The 21,642-nt window shown below is 38.7% G+C and overlaps 2 protein-coding genes across 3 annotated transcripts; one reads left to right on the plus strand and one right to left on the minus strand.

Annotated features, from left to right (window-relative positions):
- The first annotated feature begins 186 nt into the window (after positions 1–186).
- Positions 187–1,962, plus strand: chac2 (ChaC, cation transport regulator homolog 2 (E. coli)). The gene is made up of 4 exons (XM_083555975.1): positions 187–261; positions 318–491; positions 622–657; positions 1,186–1,962. Exons 2-4 carry the CDS (start codon positions 357–359, stop codon positions 1,558–1,560), a joined length of 546 nt encoding a protein of 181 aa, XP_083412101.1. The 5' UTR covers positions 187–261; positions 318–356; the 3' UTR covers positions 1,561–1,962.
- Positions 1,963–1,992: 30 nt separating this feature from the next.
- psme4b (proteasome activator subunit 4b) lies at positions 1,993–21,347 on the minus strand. 2 transcript variants are annotated; one of them, XM_083555945.1, is made up of 46 exons: positions 20,839–21,347; positions 19,287–19,427; positions 19,064–19,180; positions 18,562–18,615; positions 17,381–17,425; positions 17,004–17,153; positions 16,745–16,808; positions 16,581–16,655; positions 16,380–16,502; positions 16,126–16,218; positions 15,111–15,376; positions 14,733–14,919; positions 14,369–14,458; positions 14,212–14,276; positions 13,936–14,086; positions 13,726–13,824; positions 13,568–13,637; positions 13,414–13,481; positions 13,109–13,324; positions 12,453–12,610; positions 12,151–12,246; positions 11,981–12,036; positions 11,784–11,840; positions 10,772–10,827; positions 10,560–10,658; positions 10,388–10,450; positions 10,065–10,160; positions 9,848–9,979; positions 9,185–9,394; positions 8,923–9,059; positions 8,765–8,818; positions 8,533–8,662; positions 8,351–8,432; positions 7,766–7,919; positions 7,585–7,651; positions 7,359–7,484; positions 7,087–7,239; positions 6,712–6,816; positions 6,521–6,612; positions 5,890–6,021; positions 5,313–5,607; positions 4,705–4,833; positions 4,395–4,550; positions 4,146–4,308; positions 3,922–4,055; positions 1,993–3,838 (listed from the first exon to the last, which is right to left on the minus strand). In XM_083555945.1, the coding sequence occupies exons 1-46, from the start codon at positions 21,033–21,035 to the stop codon at positions 3,704–3,706; spliced, it is 5,538 nt and encodes a 1,845-aa protein (XP_083412071.1). In that variant the 5' UTR covers positions 21,036–21,347; the 3' UTR covers positions 1,993–3,703. The 2 variants fall into 2 exon arrangements, with proteins under 2 accessions (XP_083412071.1, XP_083412072.1); XM_083555946.1 differs by lacking the exon at positions 18,562–18,615 and having other exon boundaries at positions 20,839–21,343.
- Between the last annotated feature and the right edge of the window lie 295 nt (positions 21,348–21,642).

A 21,642-nucleotide genomic window follows, 5' to 3' on the forward strand; every position in this document is an offset into this window, starting at 1 on the left:
GTAGTTAAGTAAGCAATATACTGATAGTTGATTTATAACGCTAGAGTGGGTGTGCTGTGTGTTTAGACTTTGAGTCTGCAGCTCGCCTCAAAACCAAATCGAAGAAAAACAAAAACGCGTGTTTAATAAACAGCGCCCTCTTTTGGACAAAATAAATATACGTGTATAATTACACGGTAGTGGTGACGCGTTCTGAAGACGTCACTTCCGTATTGAACGTCGGTTGACAATTTCGATAGCATGACGCTTCAAGTGTCACCGATTTGATTTTCGGCAATAATCCTTTTATTTGATAAACTCCGGTTATTTACGCGGTTAAGTGCTGAGTTTGATGGAAACTGGCCGCTTTCACAGACATGTGGGTTTTCGGCTACGGCTCGCTCATCTGGAAAGTTGACTTTCCGTTCGAGGAGAAGCGAGTCGGCTATGTGAAAGGCTTCAGTCGCCGCTTCTGGCAGGGCAGCACCGATCACCGCGGAGTTCCCGGAAATGTAACGTGCACCGTATCCTTCTCCGTTTTAACGGTCATTTAAATTCACAATAATTAGCCGGATTAATCTCACTATTATAAAATAAGCGCTTTTTCTTGTTAAAGCTGTTGTCTCCTTGTTGATTTTTCAGCCTGGACGCGTGGTGACGTTAGTTGAAGACCCCCAGGTAAATACAATGTTCGACCAAAAGTATTAATATACTTATTATTAAACCCATATGTGCCTGTTAAAGATCCCAATTCAGATTTATTCCTTCTTTCCTGTGATGTCATCGTCCAGTAGTCTGGGAGGAAAGCGCCCAGTATAGCTCGTTCACTGGTTTGTAGTGTTTGGCTGTATGAACTTGTACTCATCGTCTCAAGAGTTAGGTCAGGGTCTGATGTGTGACGATGAAAATAAAGTCATATTTACACTTAATCTAAAAAGGTATAGAGTTGAGGTCAAGCCTTTTTTTTTTTTTTTTGCAATACATCCTTAGCATGCCATTTTACATTGTGAACAAGGGCATTGCTGTTAATGCATCTTCATGCTTTAATATACAATGATATTCTGCAGATGTGCTTCCAATTTATGAAAAGTGTGTAAAATGCTTAAACATGGGTAGCCTCATACCTTATTATAGCAGATGACCCAAGGACAATGTGGGAATACTACACTTGTACACAATGTAAAGTCTTGTCATTGTTGCTGACAGGGCTGCGTCTGGGGTGTCGCTTATAAACTCCCCTCAGGGAAGGAGAATGAGGTGAAGGAGTATCTGGACTACAGGGAGAAAGGTGGATACCGTGTCAGGACTGTAACATTTTATCCCAAAGGAAAGGAGCATGAGCCCATCCAGGACACACTGCTATACATTGGCTCCAGTGACAACCCAAACTACCTCGGAGAAGCACCTCTAGAACATATTGCACGTCAGATCCTCAGGTCTGTTGGACCCAGTGGAAAAAACACAGAATACTTGTTTGAGTTGGCTGACGCACTCAGGGAGCTGATGCCTGAAGATTCAGATGAACACTTGTTCTCCTTGGAGCACCGGGTCAAGGAACTTCTTCAGGAGGCTGCAGAGTGACCTGCTCATCCCTATAACTCTATGCAGTGTTTTCTTACACTGGAGGTTCATCCACATACGCACATGAGTAGCTTTTATATGAAGTCTCGCCAACATAAATGCAGATTCTTAAACCTGTAGATTTTATTGAATCCTAACGTTTCTCTGCTGGTACGTCAAATCACTAAGTAAATTAGTTATAGTCCCGCAAAAAGGAAACGTGTGTCAAGAATTTTACAGGTAATTGTGATATAGACCACTGTAAAAGTGTTTTGGTGGGGTTAGTTGAGGAAAAATGTTACAGCTTGAAGGATAAGACAGGAGATGCAAAGGATGTATATAAAAAGCACCAGAACATTATAAATGTAATGTACTTACAAAAGAGACCAAAACCCATAATATCTAATAAAACATCTAACAGCACTTATGGCATTAAAAAAAAAAAAAACATCATTTTGCTTTTGTTAAAAACATTTATTGGCTTAGGTAAAACAAGCAAACCATACATCTAAAAAAAAAAAAGAAAAAAAAAGAAACAAAATAAAAACAACTGCAGTTTTGGCACTAAGCTACACAGTGTTGCCAGTAAGGACATTCCATTATGCAGAACAGGACTATCTATGGTTCACTCCCATCTGGACTTAAAGGGGTATAATGTAAAATCTGGTTTATGGCTGTGTATATGAACTGACCAGAGGACACTACAGCTTTTAGATCAGCCTGGCTTAGAGTACAGCATCGAACAAGAAAAAAGTGTGTGTATGAATGGAGAATGCTGTGAGGATCTCCAGTCAAGTGCCACAAAAATAACATCAAACTATGCACACGCACACACCAACATGCACTTAAAATGTTTTCACTCACTCATGACCAGCTCTTCGTTTTAATCTAGAAAAAAAAAATTCCAGTAGATGTAACGTGAAGATTATGCATAGATATGTGCATATGTAAAGTATTTATACACATACAATATAGATACAAAAATAAGAAAAAAAAAATAATGATGGCATGTGAACTGAGATTTATGCAAGAAATGTGAGTCAGATCCCCACAGATTGTATAGAGCTATATTACCAATTACACTACAGTAACACAAAATGCTATGTCAATTATGTGGTGATGCTGGTTTACAGAGTACCATATACTGAGGGATCTCAGAATCGCTCTCAGTGGCAACCTTCAGACTCCATTTAGCCTTCTCTTCAAAAAAGTATTCGTCTAAAGGCTGCTGATTGGAAGTGGACTGCATTCACACTGTTAGCTTAAGTGCACACTTTAGATTTGCCTTCCATCTAATGTTTCTTGACCACAGTGTAGACTGCTACCCTAAATAATGCTCCCTAACTGATCAGTATATGGGGAAGAGTGACACTCCATCAGTACCAATCCCCCTAACACTAGTAACTACAAACTTAAAACTGCTTTTGCCGTTAAAGTCACCTACCAAACAAATCTCTGAATGAAAATGCACAACAGCGGCTCACAATATATATAAATTGCTTTCTGTGGAGTCACGGTGGCAACTTCAGTGGTAATAAATGTAATATACCTGCATATAAACTTCCTTCAGAATACAAAGATGCTGAGAACGACTTCCTCAGTTAGTCATTTTCACAAAATTCTTAATGCTTGTCTCAAGTACCATGTACTATACACACTGACATCACAGTGCCACATGTTATAGATATTAAGGTTAAGCAGATTCACACTGTCTTAAGAAAATGTATGTATGATGTGTAAAGAAATGAATGACCACTTTGAGCTCTAGTGTGAACGTAGAATGAAAGTTATGGGAGATCAGATCCACAGGCAGTCAGTCCTTCATCACACATTCATGTCCACACATACAGGAAAAAAAAAATCTTTACAATATTATTACAGACTGCAGGCCATTCATCCCTGCACAGATAAACCTTAAATATTAAGTATAGTAAAAATGCAAAATGTGGGTAAATACATACAGTACATACACAAATAGCCCCTGCTCTGCATCTCCAAATTCAAGTTATTGCATCACTCAGGTTTTCCATGCTTATATTTGTTCTTATTGGATGTCCTCATAAAACCTGCTTTCTCAACCACAAACAGTGAAGTATACCTAAGATAAAAAAAAAAACCCCAAAGCAAAATCACAAAACCTTCCAAAAAGACCCGTTTCACCTGTCTAGGCGTAGTAGCATGGTGACACAAGTAGGTCTGTGAGCACCACTAGCTGGTCATCTGTGAATTGTTGTTTGTGTTCCAGCCAGTTGTCGTGGTGAGTCCGGCGAAAATTAGTCAAAGTCTTTTTCACAGTCAGCTAAAAGTTAAACACACACACAAAAAAAGGATTAATAAATGCTAAGATAGCTTCAGAAAAAACAGAGTTATAATCTAGTTCACCTCAATAGGTTGTGTATCATTTAGGTGGGCACTGAGGTCCATGAGCAACTGGGGCATCCAGGTGGGCACATCATAAGGGCTGGACAAAATGCAGGCACTAAGACCCAGCACTCCGGCATGGCGTCGCACTAGATCTGGAAACACATTCAACTCCATCTATACTCGTGTACACCACTTGTTTATAGGTATATTATAACTACAGAAGTATTAAACTTAGTGCTCACCAACTGAGGGTATAGTATCCACGACAGAGCCCAAGTCTCTCTTCCTCTTCTTAGGCAGTCTGGTTTTGCATAGAGCCTCAAAATGAGTCTGCATTGAGATGTCCATGGTTAAGAAGTTACACTGCAGAAAACCACTTAGCGTAGTGGCAGCCATCTCTCTCACCTAAGAAGAAGAAAGCAAATGGAAGTGGAATCAGTAAAGGATTTTATTAAGTGTTAACAGGAACAAGTAGCTCCAACTTTGTTTACCTCTAGCTGTTCATCCTCCAGTAGCCTGATGACAAGTTTTTGCACATTTTGGACTGCCTGTTCATTGCTCAGCATTGTGAACAGGTTGTAGAACACCATTATTTGTAGATAGGTGAGCACAGAATAGCGGGCATGCCATGAGCTGCTCCCTGCAATCTGAACATGTACAGCACTTAGTACAACCAGCTAAATGGTATCACCAAACAAGACTGAATAAATGTAGTGATTAACAAATATACATAAAAATGAACTAAAGTGAATAAATCAGCTGATGGCTCATGATGGCCCCCTGCATCAGCATAAAACTTACTTCGTTCAGCACTTTGAGTACCAGAGGAATCTGCTCTGGATAGAGGAGGCCCTGGGACATCAGAGACAAACAGGTTTTTGCATCCCTCTTTAGTTCATCATAGCTGTCATCATTCTCAACAGGAGCAATCTGTAAACATTTATATACAAAAGGGGGACAAAATTACATAATAGGAATATGCAAGAGAAACAGTCAACAAGCACAGTAGGGCATTCAGAGAGAAGATAATTTGCCTGTTTGATGTACTGTACTGTATTTTCAAGAAGCAAAATATTGTTTAAAATAATGTTGCTTTTGGTACTTGCAAATTAAGTAACCACTTCATAGTAGACATTTTATTTGTTGCTTTGAGATCATTTAAAAACAGATCTTATAAGAGGTTAATGGTTAAACATGGCTTATTACTGCCACAACTTTGGATACACATTTTGTATAGCTTGTGAGCTGTTTCTCAAAACAACACTTTTTAATTAAACCCTGAGCAGAGCTGCTGCACTTTATTCAGTGCACCGTGTCCACCACCAAGATACAGTTACTCTATATTACATCTTTTTTGCTGATAGATGGATTAGAGTGAATATGAGGAAGAGTGATAGTATAAGACCAACCTTAAAAAGCAGAGGCAGGAGCTGCAGCTGCTGAACTACTGGAGTGGTGAAGGAGCGCCCAGCGCTGGCCATCAGCCATTTCAGTACAGTTTTGAACAGTTTGATGGCCTGAGTTCTTTCGTCCTGCACACCCTCTCCATTTTCTTCCACTACATGGTTCTGGATCTCCTCCTCTCCTTCCAACAGTGGTCTCAGGCAAGCCATGATCCTTTCTGTAAACTCTGTGATGTGAGGGGACTTTGTGGGTAGCGTGTTTGGCAGACTGACATCAATCATGAAAATGTACGTCAGCACACTGCAAGACCAGAGGAATGATGGGTTGACATTTAAAAAGGAGACAAATGGCATTAGACAAAAGAAAAGTTCAATAGTTCAACATGAGCAAATGAGAGGAAGTTTTTGTTGTTGGCTTTTTCCCCAACTTTCTCCCTATATTAAGGGAGAGCTGATTTGCAAAGACTAATGTAGAACTGACACCAACAGCCAACTGCATGTTTTTAAACTTTGACATCAATGAATGTGTATCAATTATGTACATTTTGGACATGCATACTTAGAAAGTTGGTCTGCCTCTCACCTGCCAATACGCTCTCGTACGTTCTTATACACCTGAGTGAGTTTGGGCTCCAAATAAGCCAGAAGCGTGTGCAGCAGCTCTGGCACTCTCCACTCTTGTTGAGCCAGACCCCCCTGTAGCACATACAGATGACTGCACAGAAGGGAAACACAACCAACTTTGTCAATAACCTTTTGCAGTCCTCAGGATTGTGTGAATCACTACATAATAATGTAAACGTTAGCATCTTGTACACACAACATATTAAGGAATAAATAGGACATAAGCAAAAACTAATTTTGGCATTTCCACTGTTTCCGTCTATATGCTACATTATGAATGTTGTAATAAGAATAATAGAAAATACCACATGTAGGTAACTACAGTTCATGGCATGCCAAAGTTATTTAAACACTGTGTGTTTGACATTGGAAAACATGTAAAGATAATCTTCTGTCTGCCAGTGGGCTACAGGAGAAGGTTTGTAGTTTTGTCAAATGTCAGTCAAATTTCCTTTTCTTCTTGGTTATATTCAGTGAGGAAAGAAGCAGACATTGATCTTTTTATTCTTATTAATAACAAATTTTTGAAATAGATAAGATTTAATATAGTGCAGTTTAGAACTCTACTCAAAGTTCTGGTCCCTACTTACCAGGCATCTACAAAGGACCCCCCTTCTCCACTAAGAGGACATTCCATTAGCATCTCCAGCAGCCAGTGAAGCTTCCGTGGGTCCCTGCTTTCCTACAAGGCCAAAAAGCAGTCTGTTGGACTTTACTTCAACACTAAAAAACCACCACACATCAAAAATTAGGAAGTAGGTAGTGAATAGGTACAACATACACATGCTGTAGCTACACATGTGCCCCAGTCAGCATAGGTCTCCACTGTGATGTTGGATAATGCTCTTCGCATCAAAGGAATCAGGAATTGCCACAGGGCCTCCACCTGTACTCAAGAAGAAGGAAATGAGAAAAACAAGAAAGAAAGGCATGACAGAAAACCAAAGAGTATTGCTTTTGCACTTTTACGCTGGATGCCCTTCCTAACGCAACCCTCCCCAATTTATCCGGGCTTGGGACCGGCACTGAGAGTGGCTGGGGATGGTTCCCTGACCGGGAATCGAACCCGGGTCGCAGCGGTGAGAGCGCTGCATCATAACCACTAGACCACCAGGGGACCTGCACAATGTTTTAATGTTATTCTTTAATTTCTCACCTTACTAAAGCTCCAATGCTTGCTGCCTCTCACTAAGCCAGCAATGATCTCAGCCACACATCGCTGAGTACTCTCATGGGAATCACCAGCCAAACGTTCCATGTGAGGTTTAAGCACTGGCAGGAAGGCATCACTGTAATTCCTGAATAGACCCTGTTACATGAATCACATAGCAATATGCTTAAAATGCTTAAACAGCCTATTATGACATACTGACTCAATTTTATTTTTAATTGTCCATTTGGAAATGTGATCATCAAATAGACCTAAACCTTAAAGAGGCAGAAGCGACGTGGGTTGAATTTGTCTTTTCCTTTGCGGTCCTCGAGTGACAAGAATTCAATGAGCTGATTGATGAAGATGGGATTAGAGAAGTGGTCGTATATGATTTGTTCACTCTGAAAATGGAAAATAACATTTTTGTTAAGCTTGTGAACAGAGCTGTACTCCTATTCTCCATTTGGAAATAAAGCTATCTGAAAGAAATAGTATGTGCACCTCATTCATCTCCTCTTGCTTTAGGTCATTTAGCTGTTGATCCAGAGGAGCATACAACATCAACTGCCTACAGAATATAAAGTAGGGAAAAGAAAAGGTTAGGCTCAGGCTTACTTTAATAAAAAACTGTACCACAGATATACAGTTCATGATAAGATGTAGTTGGTGAGCTGTGCATTACTTTGGCCAACAGTAGTAACCCCAGTGAGTCTTCTCCACAAAGCGGAAATTGTCCCAGTCCTTCTGAGTGCGAGGTAAGCAGTCAGCATGATACTGAAGCCAGTCATTTCCTGGCCTGTCTCCAGCTACCAGTTCCTTTGGCTCAATCACTCCACCTATAGAAAAACACAAGCGCCATTAGCCTAATTCCTGTAGAGCTAACTTATCAGAGCTAATAGATCAGCACCTGGATAATCGGGCAGGAAGCCTGGTCACCTCACAAAAGGATATGTGCCCAGGATATACATTTTAAATATTTGTCATTGTTCAGCCTGTAATCTGCTGAGGTAGTGGATTTTTCAAATATAATGAAAAAGATTGCTGCCTTGTAACCTTTGTAACTCCTAAACTTGCTTGTCAATTGATAAACTTTTTAGAACATTACATGTCCCTACGAAAAGAAACTGAGCTGTGCTAGAATATTAAATATTGTTCTATTGCCTTCTCTTGGGATAGCAAATAAATCTGTGTTTCGTACATATCTGTAAGGAATACATGTATGTTACTGATAGTGGTGGTTCTTCAGTCATTGGCAATTCTCACTCACTGATGTCGCTGGGTGTGACTGCTACTTTGGCACGGGGCCTCTTCAGCTGCTTGAGTATTCCTGCTACAGCAGATATTGTCACCTGTAAGTGAAAGAGGAAAGTAGAAACAGATCAAATGCACTTAAACGCAACTACAGAAAAGTGATGAAAATAGTTTAAACTAGCTGCTGAGAACACCTACCTTGCGCACTACAAGCGCATCATGATTGAGACTCTGGACAAAGAAGCGCACAGCCGGGGCAGGAAGAGGATGATCATCTCTCAGTAGCAAAGACAGGAAGCCAGTGGCCATGTGCTCAAACTTCCATGGTCTTTGAAGAGATGTAGGAGACATATTAAAACACATTCATCATGTGACTCCATGTAACATTATAACAATATAAGAGTATTAACTGGGACTCCATGAAACTTACAGGTCTCTGTCACTGAGGCATTCTAATAGATCGTGCACCAGCTTTTCATATTTTCTGCAGAGAATCAATAGGCACAAAAAAAAAAATTATGTACTTTAATTAAATGATGTGCACATTTGTGTGTAAGTGATAGTTTGAGAGAAAGAGAGAGAACTAACTGCACAGCCTCCAGATTTCTGCCTTGCTCCAAGGCAAGTCCCTGCTCCAGCTCCTGTTCTGATGGAGGATCCATGTGAGTAACAGGGTTACCTGACTCTATGATCTTGCGGCCAAGTTCCAGCGTGTTCTGGGGTACCTGCAAACCCACCAACACAACACAGACATCTTCACCTCAGACAGGGCAATTCACAACACAACATGAGCAGAATTTTCTCAACTTTTTGCTTGTTTTAGAAAACTGAGTTGAGTGTAGCTGCTTACAGTAAAGTCAATTCCAATTGTCTCATACTGTCGAAGGACTTTATCTGCAAGGTCATCAAAGAGCCTGACAATAGAGGGTTTCTCCAGTGACATGGCAGAACTGAGGCCTGAGCGCACCATAGCTGGCCATGTCAAAGCAATGCAGTCCCAGTCATGCAGGTTTGCCAGACAAACACCTCCATGGTTCCCCAATAGGCAGTAGAGAGCACCCTGAAATTTCAGAGAAGCAAAAGCTATTTTTCCTCCACACATAATAAATTTAAATTAAATATAGATATAATTAGAGTTTATTATTTATGTAGGACATTATCGCGTTTTTATCTAAGCATTTCATTTCAAATTCTACAAAAATAATTTTATTCCTTTTTAAACCTTTTAAAGGCTTAATGACTGAAAAGTCCTTGAAGCTTATATCACAAGAATAAAATGGCTGCCAGAACAATCTTCTACTTCTGCACTATTGGAAGCACAGTTGGAAGACCAAGCTATAAGTTTTAACAGTTGGAAACACATCCTAAGAATATTGCTAAATGGTCACTAAGTGTATGCCGATGCCATCGCAAATAAATCTGCACTACACAGAAATAAAGCAAATGTATTTTAAACAAACAAACAAACAAACATAACCTCTGTAAAAATGTATAGTTCACAGTTAACATGTACCTTGAACTGTTGCTGAGTGACACTGGTCTGGGCTGGCTCCAATAGCTTCAGCACTTGAGGAGTAATGTCTCGACAGCAGAAGTTATAAGTTCCCAGAGCAGTGAATAAAACACTTTGAGCTTTACTGCGGACCTGGTGGCAAACAATGTATTTAGAACTGTCACGTGGGATAAAGATGTAATTATTACAAACAGAATATTTATGGACTCTGGTATACTTGACTATAGGTGCTGGTAGACAGACGCAGGAGGTCTTTGAGAAGATCCTGGTGAACGGTTTTGTATTCACAGCCTTCCACTAAAAGTTTACGCATCTGCCAAAGGAAAATTCTAATTGACTCAACAATTGAAGCATTTTCTCAAGTTAGACAAAGTAGAGTTTTTTCCATAACACATCATTCAAATAGAAAACATGCATAATAAATTGATAGAAATGTAAAAAAATATAAATTAAATTCAATACAAATAATATAAAAATAAGAAGTGAATCAAGAGTGCACAGCACAGAAATGCTTTTAGTTAATAGCTATTTAAAAAATACCTCATGTTGTAGAAGAACTCTGTCTATAAGTAGTGCTCGTATGTGTTGTTTTTTTCCATGCAGCTAGTATACAAAACAGTAGCAGCAATTTTAACACACATCAAATTTAATTCTGCTGTGCTTGGAATTGGGAAGCATTTTTCTGTGCTATATGAAATGATCAATAACTCACTCTGTTCTCCATGGATTTCTTAACCAGATTGAAACTCTTCCAACGAGAGTCAAACTCATTTTTGTTGGAACCTTTAAAATGCATGAGGTCATTGATGATCTAAGAAACAAAATGGAAGAAAATAAATGGATAAATAAATATCCTTTCAATTGTTTACATAAGGTAAGTAAAATTAATAGGCATAATAGCCATGACAAATTGCTAATGGTCACCTTGATAATGGCAAAGAGAGACTTTGTGTCATCCTCTGATTGTTCTAGAATGAAATCTAGGTGAAAAAATACAAATTGTTAAGTAGCATATTAGCAACGAAAGGTTGAGGAAGATAAATTAAAATTTTTTTTTACATAATTTTTTTTTTTAACCCTGTTAGAAAGATTGTTTGAACAAAAAATAATCCCTAATGTCAATTCTAGGACTGAACCCTGGGTTTCACCTGTGAAGACTGCATTTGTTTAAAAAAAAAAAAAAAAGGCCAAAAACAAGCCATTTAAAAGTTGCAAAAAGAGAGAAAATCAATCAGTTATTGCCCAAGCATTAGATATAGCCAATACAACAATCTGGTAAGTCCTAAAAAGAAAGAAACCACTGGTTTATTGAAAAATCAGATATCAAACAAGTCAGCCATGGTAATTAACAGCAACTCATAAAGCAATTTTTACTATAAACAAACTAACAAAAAAAAATTCAGAATCTACAGAAACATGCAGGTGACAAATTAAGAAAGAAAGAAATCGATTCTAATTGAGAGGACCATCATCTGACAATAATCCAAATCCCAATGGCAACAACGACAAAAAAAACTTCATTAAGAAAAGGGTTTTAGATTTAGTTGATCAGAAGACAGTAACCCGTCTGAGCATGCATTTTACCTTCTAAAGAGGAGATTGAAATTAAAAACTGCTTAAGAAAACTTAAGAAGCTGTTGTATAAGCCTGGATAACAATCACAAAAGAATATCAGTTTGTTGATGTCAGTGGCTCACAAGTTTGATGCGCCTATCGCAAGCAAGGAACATACTTATCAAATAAAGTGTTGGTTACTAAAAGACTCTGTTCCCATATTTCGCTTGCCTAAAAAAATTGGTCATCTGACACCGAAAATGCCATGCTATTATCTTTCTAAAAAAAACCCATAAAAAACAACAATTGGCTTTGCTATTATAATTGGCTTAATTGGCTTTGCTATTATTACTTTTAGAAGGGAGTTGCAGAAAACACTCACGTAGTAGCTGTCTCATAACTTTACAGATAGCCTCTCTGTAGTTTTCTCTTGACCTATCTGTGGAAGAAACAGACTTGATTTAAACCCTTGTACTAAAGCACATCAACTTACTGATAAATAGTTGTCTACTGACAATCATGAAATTGTAGCTTTTACAGTTCAATGTTAAATTATAAAAAAGTATCATTATTGTTTACCATATTCCACCCCAATGTAGCACTTTATCTCCTGCAGACTAACCACGCTGTGAACTCTGTGATGGTAAAAACAATATAAATATATGTTCAAAACCTTACATTAACCAAACTTTTACTTTCTATATAGTGCAAAGTGCTTTACAGTTCATGTAATATATGTATTTTCTTACAGGCCTGTAACAGGGGGTCCATCCAAAGGGGGCAACATGCAGCCAGCCCCCAGCAAGCAGTGCTGCACTATGGAAAGGCTCTGTAGAACATCATCCCTGTGAACAAAGGTGAGCATGTTCAAATCAAATCTTTTACTTTATACAGACGTCAGCCATAATTTCTGAAGAAAACTGAATTGTCTAGTGCATGCTATTACATGCAACGACAACATCCCTCTATTCATTCTAATATTCACATGCATCTTTGCAGTCCACAGGATTCTATGTATTAATTCACTGAATTTTGACCCATGGCCTCTGACCTGCTCATGTTTTGCTCGCCCTGGGCATATTTCTGCAGTCGCTGAAGCTCTGGCTGGAGCAGAAGATCTAAAAGGTAGAAGATAAAGGCTTTCTCTTCTGCACTGGCCACATGCCATTGGATCTGCAGGTTCCATAGGTCTCCTGGACGACCCCAGTCCTATAGAGAAAGGCAAGTTATTAAGGATTATAAAAACCATGGTTCTTTTATGTCCGTCCAGCAAACATTTCCCTATTCAGAGGTGGGATGTGCACTATTTAATAAATACACTAGGTTTACAATAAAATTTTTAAAAAGTTTTCTTATTAAACTTAACATATTCTTGTAGTATGTCATGTTTGTCTTGGGTTGCATATTTATTTTATTTTATATAATACCCTCACAGGCATTTTGAAAACTTTATCCTTTTTGGAAAATTTACTCTAGTTCTTACATACTATTTCTTACACTAATACAGAAATCAGACTCCCACATTCCAATTAGAGACATTGTGGACACCTGACTAATCAAACCAATATATTCGTCTTCCCCAAACTGTTGAGACGATTATTCAATTTAAAAACTACAAATATTTCACTGCTTCTTCTTGAGATATCAATCTAACAAGCATCTTGACAAATTAAAAACTTCTTATAACTACTAATGACTACTACTAACCTTAATAGGCAGATACTCGCTCAGTGGTTTGTTAAAGCCACCAGGCATGCTGCAGTAGTCTGTGGGGTAGGTCAGAGCCATGGAGCGCAGGATGTGATGCAGAAGATTGCAGGCCAGACTGTAGCCTTGCTTACAGCGCAGACGTAGAGTCAGCTGTAGGATCTTCACTAACTGTGTAACGTATGGCAGCAGCTTCTCTCCATCCACTCGAGTTACCTAGGAGAAGGGAGAAAATCTATTTTTACATTTTTTCATTCTAACTTTGTCAAATTTATTATAGTTTTATAAACACCAGGCTTCCACACCTCAGAAAGCAGCTGGAGGTTCCACAGCAACTCCTTATCCAGCTCCTCTTCATTCAAAACATCCTCATCTGGAAAACAATAAACAATCTTAATGCACAGTTGCTGCTTCACGCCAGTATATGGAAGAATGCTCAGATTGATTTGCTGTACATACTAGCAGTGATGTGAGTAATAGCGTTGCAGCAATGGGGCACGAACAGTCTCAGGGACTCAGCTGGATGACACTGAGTAAGTTGAAATAAAGGTGGAAAGAGTTAAACTGCTATTGTACACACAAATGACCTTATACTAGATACTGAACTTGAGTCTAACCTTCGCTGCTGCTCTGCACATATCTGCAACCATTCGACCTGCCACACGTGTCTCAAAGATGTTGGTAGTAGCAAAGTTATAAACTTTCTCAAGAGCCACCTTAAAAAAAAAAAAAATAACCACCAAAAGACAACACAAAAGTTAGAAGGTAATTAAAAGGAAATCAGGAAACACATCCATGTACAAGTTTAAAAGTGACTAAGCACAGACCTTAAATATTTCCATGGAGCATTGAGTAAGAATAGTGCTGAAGGTAGAAGACAAGCCGAGCTCCACTAGGCTCTCCAGGTGAGTCATTTTTTCTGTCTCAGTCTCTTCTCGTGTCTGCTCTAGAGTGCTGCTCTCAATCAGTGCAAAGCACCTGCATACACCAGGAAATGGCAAATATGGATGCACAGAAACACAACACATCATGACAGATTATTTACAGAAAAGTAAAAATCAGAAAAGGTTGCATTAGACCTTCCAACACAATTACTTATTCACCTATCCATAAACTGCAGGACGAAGTCCTCAAACTCAGCTGAGGCGGAACACAACTCCCTCTCCATCTATAGAAAGAAAATGCATTTAATACAATTAAAATTCATACTTTTTGTTAAACAGACCCAATTTAAAAAATGCAACAAATAATGGCCCTTACCTCTGTCAAGTCATTCTGCTCATGTGGCGCAGACGAGCAGTCCACCAAAGGCACAAGGGTAGTAAAGGTAGCAATGAATTGGAATGTTATCTAAAATATAGAGAAAAGGGATAAAAGCAGTTAATTTGGTGATAACTCAGGAATATCAAAGGAACAAAGGTTTTAGTCAAAACTAACTTTAAAGATCTGACCTCCACCTGTTACTTTCAAAACGTTACACACATCCTAGTTATACAAAACTAGCAGCTGTGACAATAGCTACATGACAAGCAATTAAAAAGCAGCTGCTGTTGCTATGAACTTCCAGCTGTTTTGAAATTTAGCTAGGAGGGCTATAAGTTAATTTTAGAATCTGGAAACACACCATGCACTTGCTGAAATCATTGGGGTCTACGCCAGGCAGGGCCCTCATTAACAGCGGCAGCACATGAGCAGGGCCTTCTGGGTAGCGTTGCCCACCACTGAGCAGGCTCCGAGCCATACCGATCATACAGCTGAGAGTAGCTGTAAGCTGGTGTGGTTCTGTCAGAGTCTCCATGGCAGGGTACGTCCTGCAGGGGGCAAACAAACATGCAAACAAACATATACGTCATGCTCTTGGCTAATCATTAATTTGGCTACATGCTTACTAAGATTTTGAAAACATTTTAAAAGCCTCTTTATCACTAAGAAGTAATTCCCAGGTGGCCACAGAGGAATAATCATGCCTTCACTGGAAGCTATTTCAAGATAAGGAACTTACTTTTCTAACACAGGTGGAATGACCAGTTCTGGTCTCATCAGAGCTAGATTCTGCAGTGCTTGGGCTGCGTCCATGCTGCCAGTCTTACTGAACATGGCCATCAGAATTGGTTGTTTCATGCTCTCCACAAACTCTGTGATGTTGTCATCAGTAAGACTATGACTGGAGGGTATTGGTGTGATCCAGCAAGGCTTCTTGTAACGTTCGCGATGTAGTCGTCTGACCACGCTTGCTGGCAAACGTTGCAGAAGCTTCATCAGCTTCACCTGCACTCAGAGCACAGAAATGCATAGTCATGCATAGGTGTGATAGCAGACACAGACATACAGATAAGAAACAAAAACAAATAAAGTATGTTGTAACAAATAAAATAAGCAACAATGCAATTGTGTGTTGCATTTTAGAAGGCTATTGGAGTATAAAGCATTTAAACACACCATAAAACTTGAACCATTAATCATACCACTGTAAATTTAAAAACTAATATTTCTCTTATCACAATAATTAAAAGTCCAAAAAAATCTCTCTTTTATTTTACCTAAAAGCTAAATAAAACATATTGATATCTCTCACATCAATTAAAAATAGGTTTATTTGCACAAGTCTGTTTTGTTACACTGACTGACTATGACTAACGGTCCAGGGTATGTATACTGTTGACAGACAAAAAGCAAACATTCAGCTGACAGTTAAAAAGTTACGTTAAGTTTCTTTCGGCTTCTCCCGTTAGGGGTCGCCACAGCGGATTCTCCGCACGTTTGATTTGGCATATGTTTTACGCTGGATGCCCTTCCTAACGCAACCCTCCCCAATTTATCCGGGCTTGGGACCGGCACTGAGAGTGGCTGGGGATGGTTCCCTGACCGGGAATCGAACCCGGGTCGCAGCGGTGAGAGCACTGCATCTTAACCACTAGACCACCAGGGGACCAAACATTCAGCTGACAGTGCACAGTAAAAAAAAAAAAAAGCATTAGAATGAAGATGAAGTAGTGGACATTAAAGATATTTCTTACCAGCCAGCGACCATTATTGGAAGGGTGGTAGAAGGAGGCGATGCTGTTGAAAAGGCCATTAAGCTGCTTCTGGGCCTGGTTCTGAACACCTCCCTAATACAGGGGCACACAGTGGAAAAAAAAAGTTGTATAAATATTGCTGTAAAATTTCAATTTTAGAAAAGATTATTTTTTTCCCCACAGACAATAAACAGAAAAAGGTTACTAAAAAGCCTTTGGTCTGAACACAAGCACAATGCAATCCTGTAACTAACCAGCATGGCAGAGATCCAGAGAACGACATGGCCAATGTCATAAGAGTTGGTGAGGTACTTAGGAACCACCATCTGACTTGTGCCTACAGGCAAGTTAAAACTTCGCAGGATTCTGGTGAAGATCTGACCACAAAACACAAAATAACTTCACAATAACATAAGTCTTTAAATGTAAAAAAAATTTTATCTGAATTTTTATACCTTGGGGATATATGGGTCCCAGTTTATATAACCAATGTTGTCGTTGGCCAAACGGGCAAAAAGGTTAACAAGATTCTGATAAAGAAGAAAATACACCAAAATTAAAGGTCACTCCTGAAGTTCAAATGCAGCGTTGAAACAATATTTTAAATACAAATACTCACGCCCTCCCAGCTAGGTAGATTTTGTACAGAGACCCACAGACCCATTAGTTCATCAAACCATAACCTAAACAACACACAAAAATACAAAAGGTTCCATACTCGAAACAATAATAAGCTCACAGATTCTATATGGGGAGAAATTAATAGTTAACAAAAAAGTTACATTAACTTTTACTTATTTGATTTACTTGAGCATCACATGTAAATGCATTACCATCAATCTCAGAAAAAAAACCAAGAGACTGCAAAGGACTGTTACTTGAAGCCTTTGTGATGCTGCTCTGGAGGCATGATGGTGGGGAGAAACAGCTCAAAGTAGCTAATGGCTTTCTGCATAGTGACATCAAAAGGACACATAAGTGGGCGCCACTCTTCCAGCATCTCCTGCGTGGCTGACACTGGAAAATACCTACATTCACAAAAGATTCAAACCACATACAAATATATTACACATGCAAAAACACAATGTTTTATTTACTATTTCAAAACTCATCCAACAACGACTTGAAAACATTACTCGTTCAACAGCCGAAGGAATATCCAATTATCATTTTGAACAGGTCAAACCATTTGTGGCCTTAAAAGAATAACATTACACTTTCAAAACAGTTAACAATGAATTTATTTTTTACTCACAATCTGCAACTCTTGACCAACATCTTCAACACATTCTCAACAGAGCTACAGCGGAGAAAGGGAAGAAAAACAGAGGAAAATTACAAAATGTCAATGTAACACTTGGCTTGACACTTGACACTAAAACTACTGGTAAAATACATTACAATACTGACACAGGATGCAATAAGATTGCGTGCAAAGCAGCAACTATTGTATTCTGTTGGAGATGTAATTAAAAATTCAGTACGACAAACATAAAAATTTTAAGATTTTCCAAAATTAAGAGATTTAGATATAGTTCTCCTTAAAAACAAAGGGTAAAAACAGACTAATCTGAACCTGATACTGCACTTTAAAATGGTGTTCCATTGCTAAAAAATACATTTACTGAATATCAGTTTCTTTAGTAAACTGTTTGGTAGAAAAAGGAAAAAGCAGATCTTCCGCTATTGAATGAATCAAAATCATTTAGTTACACAAACAGATTTTAAATATCTTATGTGCCTTAAAGCATGTGATTTAATAAGTAATTTAATCAGTATAGTTACTGGTGATATCCTTCCCAATACACACATTTTATCCCCCATTCAAAAAAACACCAGCAGGCACACTCTGTCCACTCATAATTCCAGCATGAAGAGGTAGGGGTTTAAAATAGAATGCTTACTGATACTAGACACCAAAGGGAAAAATGGCAAAACAAACATGGCCTTTTCCAACAAGGAGAGCAACAAGGAACGACAACAACCAGCATTTAGCAAAAACAAAAAACTTCCGTAGTGATTGTTGTGCCATTATCTCTCTTACCCAAGAGGATTAGTGAGCATACACAACACAGGTATATAAATGCTATCACTAATCATTCAGATATTTGGCATAAACCACATAAGAAAACAATGTGACAGAGGACCATTTAAATTAGCTCTTCAACTCAGGTTTCAGTTTGATATTAAAATAAACAATTTTCCTTAAAAGTTTTAAAGTGACACTCTAACCAAATTCACCTATCATTGCAAGCGTTACAAAGGTGAAGTTATGTGAATGAGGACTACAAGTAATATGATTAAAAACAACATAAATGTAAGCTGTATTGGAATATTTCGGTTGAATTTGGTCTAAATTCCAAAAGCATGCAAGTAATTCCAGACGTTCGCATTAACAATACAATCCAACATGTAAAAAACACTGGCTGTGCTTACCGCTTGCGCACAAAATTAAGCATTTTTTGTTTAAGGGAGGCTTCTGCTTGATAACTGAATGTGAAAAAAGGAAAGAGGCATAAGCCAACACTAAACACAACATCAGCTGATATCTTACACAGCAATCCCCATTTTATGGGACGTTCTAAAAATAGCTGTCAGGTGTTATGTTAATTTGATATTCTGACATTAAGAAGAATGTGATTGCTTAAAACTATTGTCCGGAACTAAAATTTGAAACATCAACAAGCAACCATGTATAAGCTGGTCCTGTGTCTTCTATGAAGCATGCACAGCATTTAGAAGCTTTTTTCCCCCATGACTTTATTTTATCCAGCAGACTGACCCCGTTAAACAGTCAGCTCTAGCCCTGCCTCACTCTTACACATGTGCAGAACAAAAAAACATTTGTCATAATGAATAACATCTTATAAAGGTAATTTCCACAGGGATAATCCATACTCTGCACACTGGACATCAAAAACAAGAATGAGGGACCTACTTTGGAAACCAGTTGAGACCAAGATGTTCAGTTTTAGAATAAAGGATCTTCTCATAGAGTTCATACAAAGGTCTCCAAGGCAACTCGAGGTCATCCTGTGTCAGCAGTTCTTTTTTTCTATTTGAAGAGAGACCAGATATAAAACACACTCACATTCAGAGAAGTAACATATATAGTTATATGCTCTTTTAAGAATGCAACATGGTGCATGCAGAGTGCATACTTGAGTAAGTTGATGAGAAGTCGAGCAAAGCCCTGCAACATGCTAATTTCCAGCTTAGGGATGGTGACAAGCTCATACAGAAGCTTAACGAAGAGCACATGGTCCTCTTTGCTGAACTTTCTCCCATTAAGACGGAGGTACCTGTCCGTATACAACAAGAGACAAGAGTCGTGTTAGTGTCCATAGTCAGTGTGACACAGAGCACAATTCAGAAAATTACGTTACACATACAGAACAAACCATCAATCACAATTCATAGAATGAACAAGAATACTTGACAGGGCTGGCCTTTTACAGCTGAAGCGCAGTCTAAGAAACCTTGCGAATATTAATACCAGTCTGCTAGAAGTGACCGAATTATAGAGGAGCAGGAGAAAGTTTAAAAGTGCTTGAATAAAGAGGAGTCGATATCTAATGCACTTGTACCAGGCACATGGTATTGGTGTAACTGGAGCAGACCCTCTGTCCAAACTAAATTCCAATAAAGCAGGCCAGAATAAACGTAACGCAGTATCCGTATCTACTAAACATGCATTGTTTATGAAGGCACTTAAGCACATATTATCTAAATAGGATGTTTATTGACACTGATTCTCAGTAAAGAAAGAGTGGAGATACTGATGAGAAGGCCAGACTGTGTCAGGTCAGCAAGTTGGGGATAAAGTAGCTGAATCGCTGATTAAATTTATAATAATAACAACAAGTACAATTCAATATAGTTTGTAGACTGCATTTTACAAACAATGACACTTTCCACTACACCTAGTGTACATTATTAAAATATAGAAAAAACTTTAAACTTTAACTAAAATTAAAAAGCAATAAAAAGGTATTAACACAAAGTGATAATCTTGACATAATTGGCACTTAAAAGAAAAATATATAAATAAAACCAAAACAAAAAACAAATGTAGTCCACTGTGAGGGGGGTTGGTTTTAATACGTAGGTATGAGAAGTGGTTGAAAATGGTAGTAATGCGGTAACAAATTAATGCTAACTTCGACCACTCTCATTTATTGAAATAATTGCTCTCTCGTTATAAAGGCAGCTAAAAATAAATAAAAAAGCTGCAAAAAAGTAAGAGCTTAAAAAAATAGCAACTTTGTGCTGGTTTGCTCCACATAACGGCTATTGCTCGAAACTCCTGACTGCTAACGGCTATTGACCAAAAGTGGAATTAGCCATGACTGGCAGTCTCTCTGCTCGTAGCAACTGAAGCCAATTCACTGATTAGCTGATGCTTGACAACAAATACTAAATAAAAAATAATTTAATTGGGTTACTTTTTTAATATTCTTTGTTTTGCTTTCCTATAATGCAAGTCTCTTATTGTGCTAGGTGTTTTAGCAGCTGAGTGACTCAGGAGTAGCATACTAGCCGTTACTAGCTAACTAACCTTAGCTTGCTAGCTAGGAGCAATCTTTCCCCGCCTCAGACAGAACCAGACACCACGTTTCTGATTATTTTATTGCTGGCAACGAACTACTTACTACGAGAGCTATTGAAGGACATTGGTGTGTTGGGGCGATAGTAGTTGCAGTTTATACTCACGTTGAGAGTTTTCTTGTCCAAAACAAAACTCCGGGCCATAACTCTTTGAGTTGGATGGCGCGACCCAAGTTCCCTTTGATTCTGGACAAAATGTCATTGGACTCATCGTCTAGTTTCTCAGCATAAGGAAGGAGTTTGTTGTAGACAATGTCTTTTTGAGGGACAAAACCTAATGTTTCAGACTGCTCCTTTTTCATATTACGATTCCCGAAAATGTCCCTTTCTTGTCTGGGTGTCTTAATCTTTAATCCTTGACCAGTTTCGTTGACAAAATCTTATTTACAGCTCCTCTCTGCTCGGTGTTTCATCAGAAAACTGCGCTGCTGCCGGTAAAAGTCACACTTTCACAGACCGAACCGTTATTCCTCAGCTTTTCTAACCTCCCGATGTCAGACGTCCGCTTTAGTCACACACATATAGTCAGTTATCACACACTCGTGTACACATACATCCACACATAACGAGTCATGCGAACACAGTTCACCTCTGCAGCTACAGGGCGCCCTCCAGCGGACCCTTTCTGCCACTTCAAGCTTCTCAGCTGCAGGATGATGCACGTAGACAGATGTCCTGGAGTACCCAGTGTCCTGTACAGTTGATGTGGGTGGCTCCAACACAGTCTCACTGCATTTCGTCACGAAATTTGAATCAGAGCAGGGAAATCCCTCTTATGTGATGGGAAGGATTGGGAACTCATGCATAAACACTGTATTTACATTACAACTATATTTTCAAGGTTAAAACTGTAGTCTTGTCTAAAACAATGTACTTCTACAATAATGTCTGTATTAAAGCAACAACAGT

The sequence above is a fragment of the Silurus aristotelis genome (genome assembly GCF_946808225.1).
Source record: "Silurus aristotelis genome assembly, chromosome: 12".
Taxonomy (NCBI): domain Eukaryota; kingdom Metazoa; phylum Chordata; class Actinopteri; order Siluriformes; family Siluridae; genus Silurus; species Silurus aristotelis.

Excerpts from the sequence above, each read along its gene's own strand:
- chac2 (XM_083555975.1), top strand. The coding sequence starts at position 357 with ATGTGGGTTTTCGGCTACGGCTCGCTCATCTGGAAAGTTGACTTTCCG. Across the intron at positions 492-621 it reads ACCGCGGAGTTCCCGGAAAT|CCTGGACGCGTGGTGACGTT; the intron begins GTAACGTGCACC and ends TTGATTTTTCAG. Across the intron at positions 658-1,185 it reads CGTTAGTTGAAGACCCCCAG|GGCTGCGTCTGGGGTGTCGC; the intron begins GTAAATACAATG and ends TGTTGCTGACAG.
- psme4b (XM_083555945.1), bottom strand. The coding sequence starts at position 21,035 with ATGAAAAAGGAGCAGTCTGAAACATTAGGTTTTGTCCCTCAAAAAGAC. Across the intron at positions 13,825-13,935 it reads GCTCCATGGAAATATTTAAG|GTGGCTCTTGAGAAAGTTTA; the intron begins GTCTGTGCTTAG and ends TTTTTTTTTAAG. Across the intron at positions 13,325-13,413 it reads ACCTCCAGCTGCTTTCTGAG|GTAACTCGAGTGGATGGAGA; the intron begins GTGTGGAAGCCT and ends CCCTTCTCCTAG.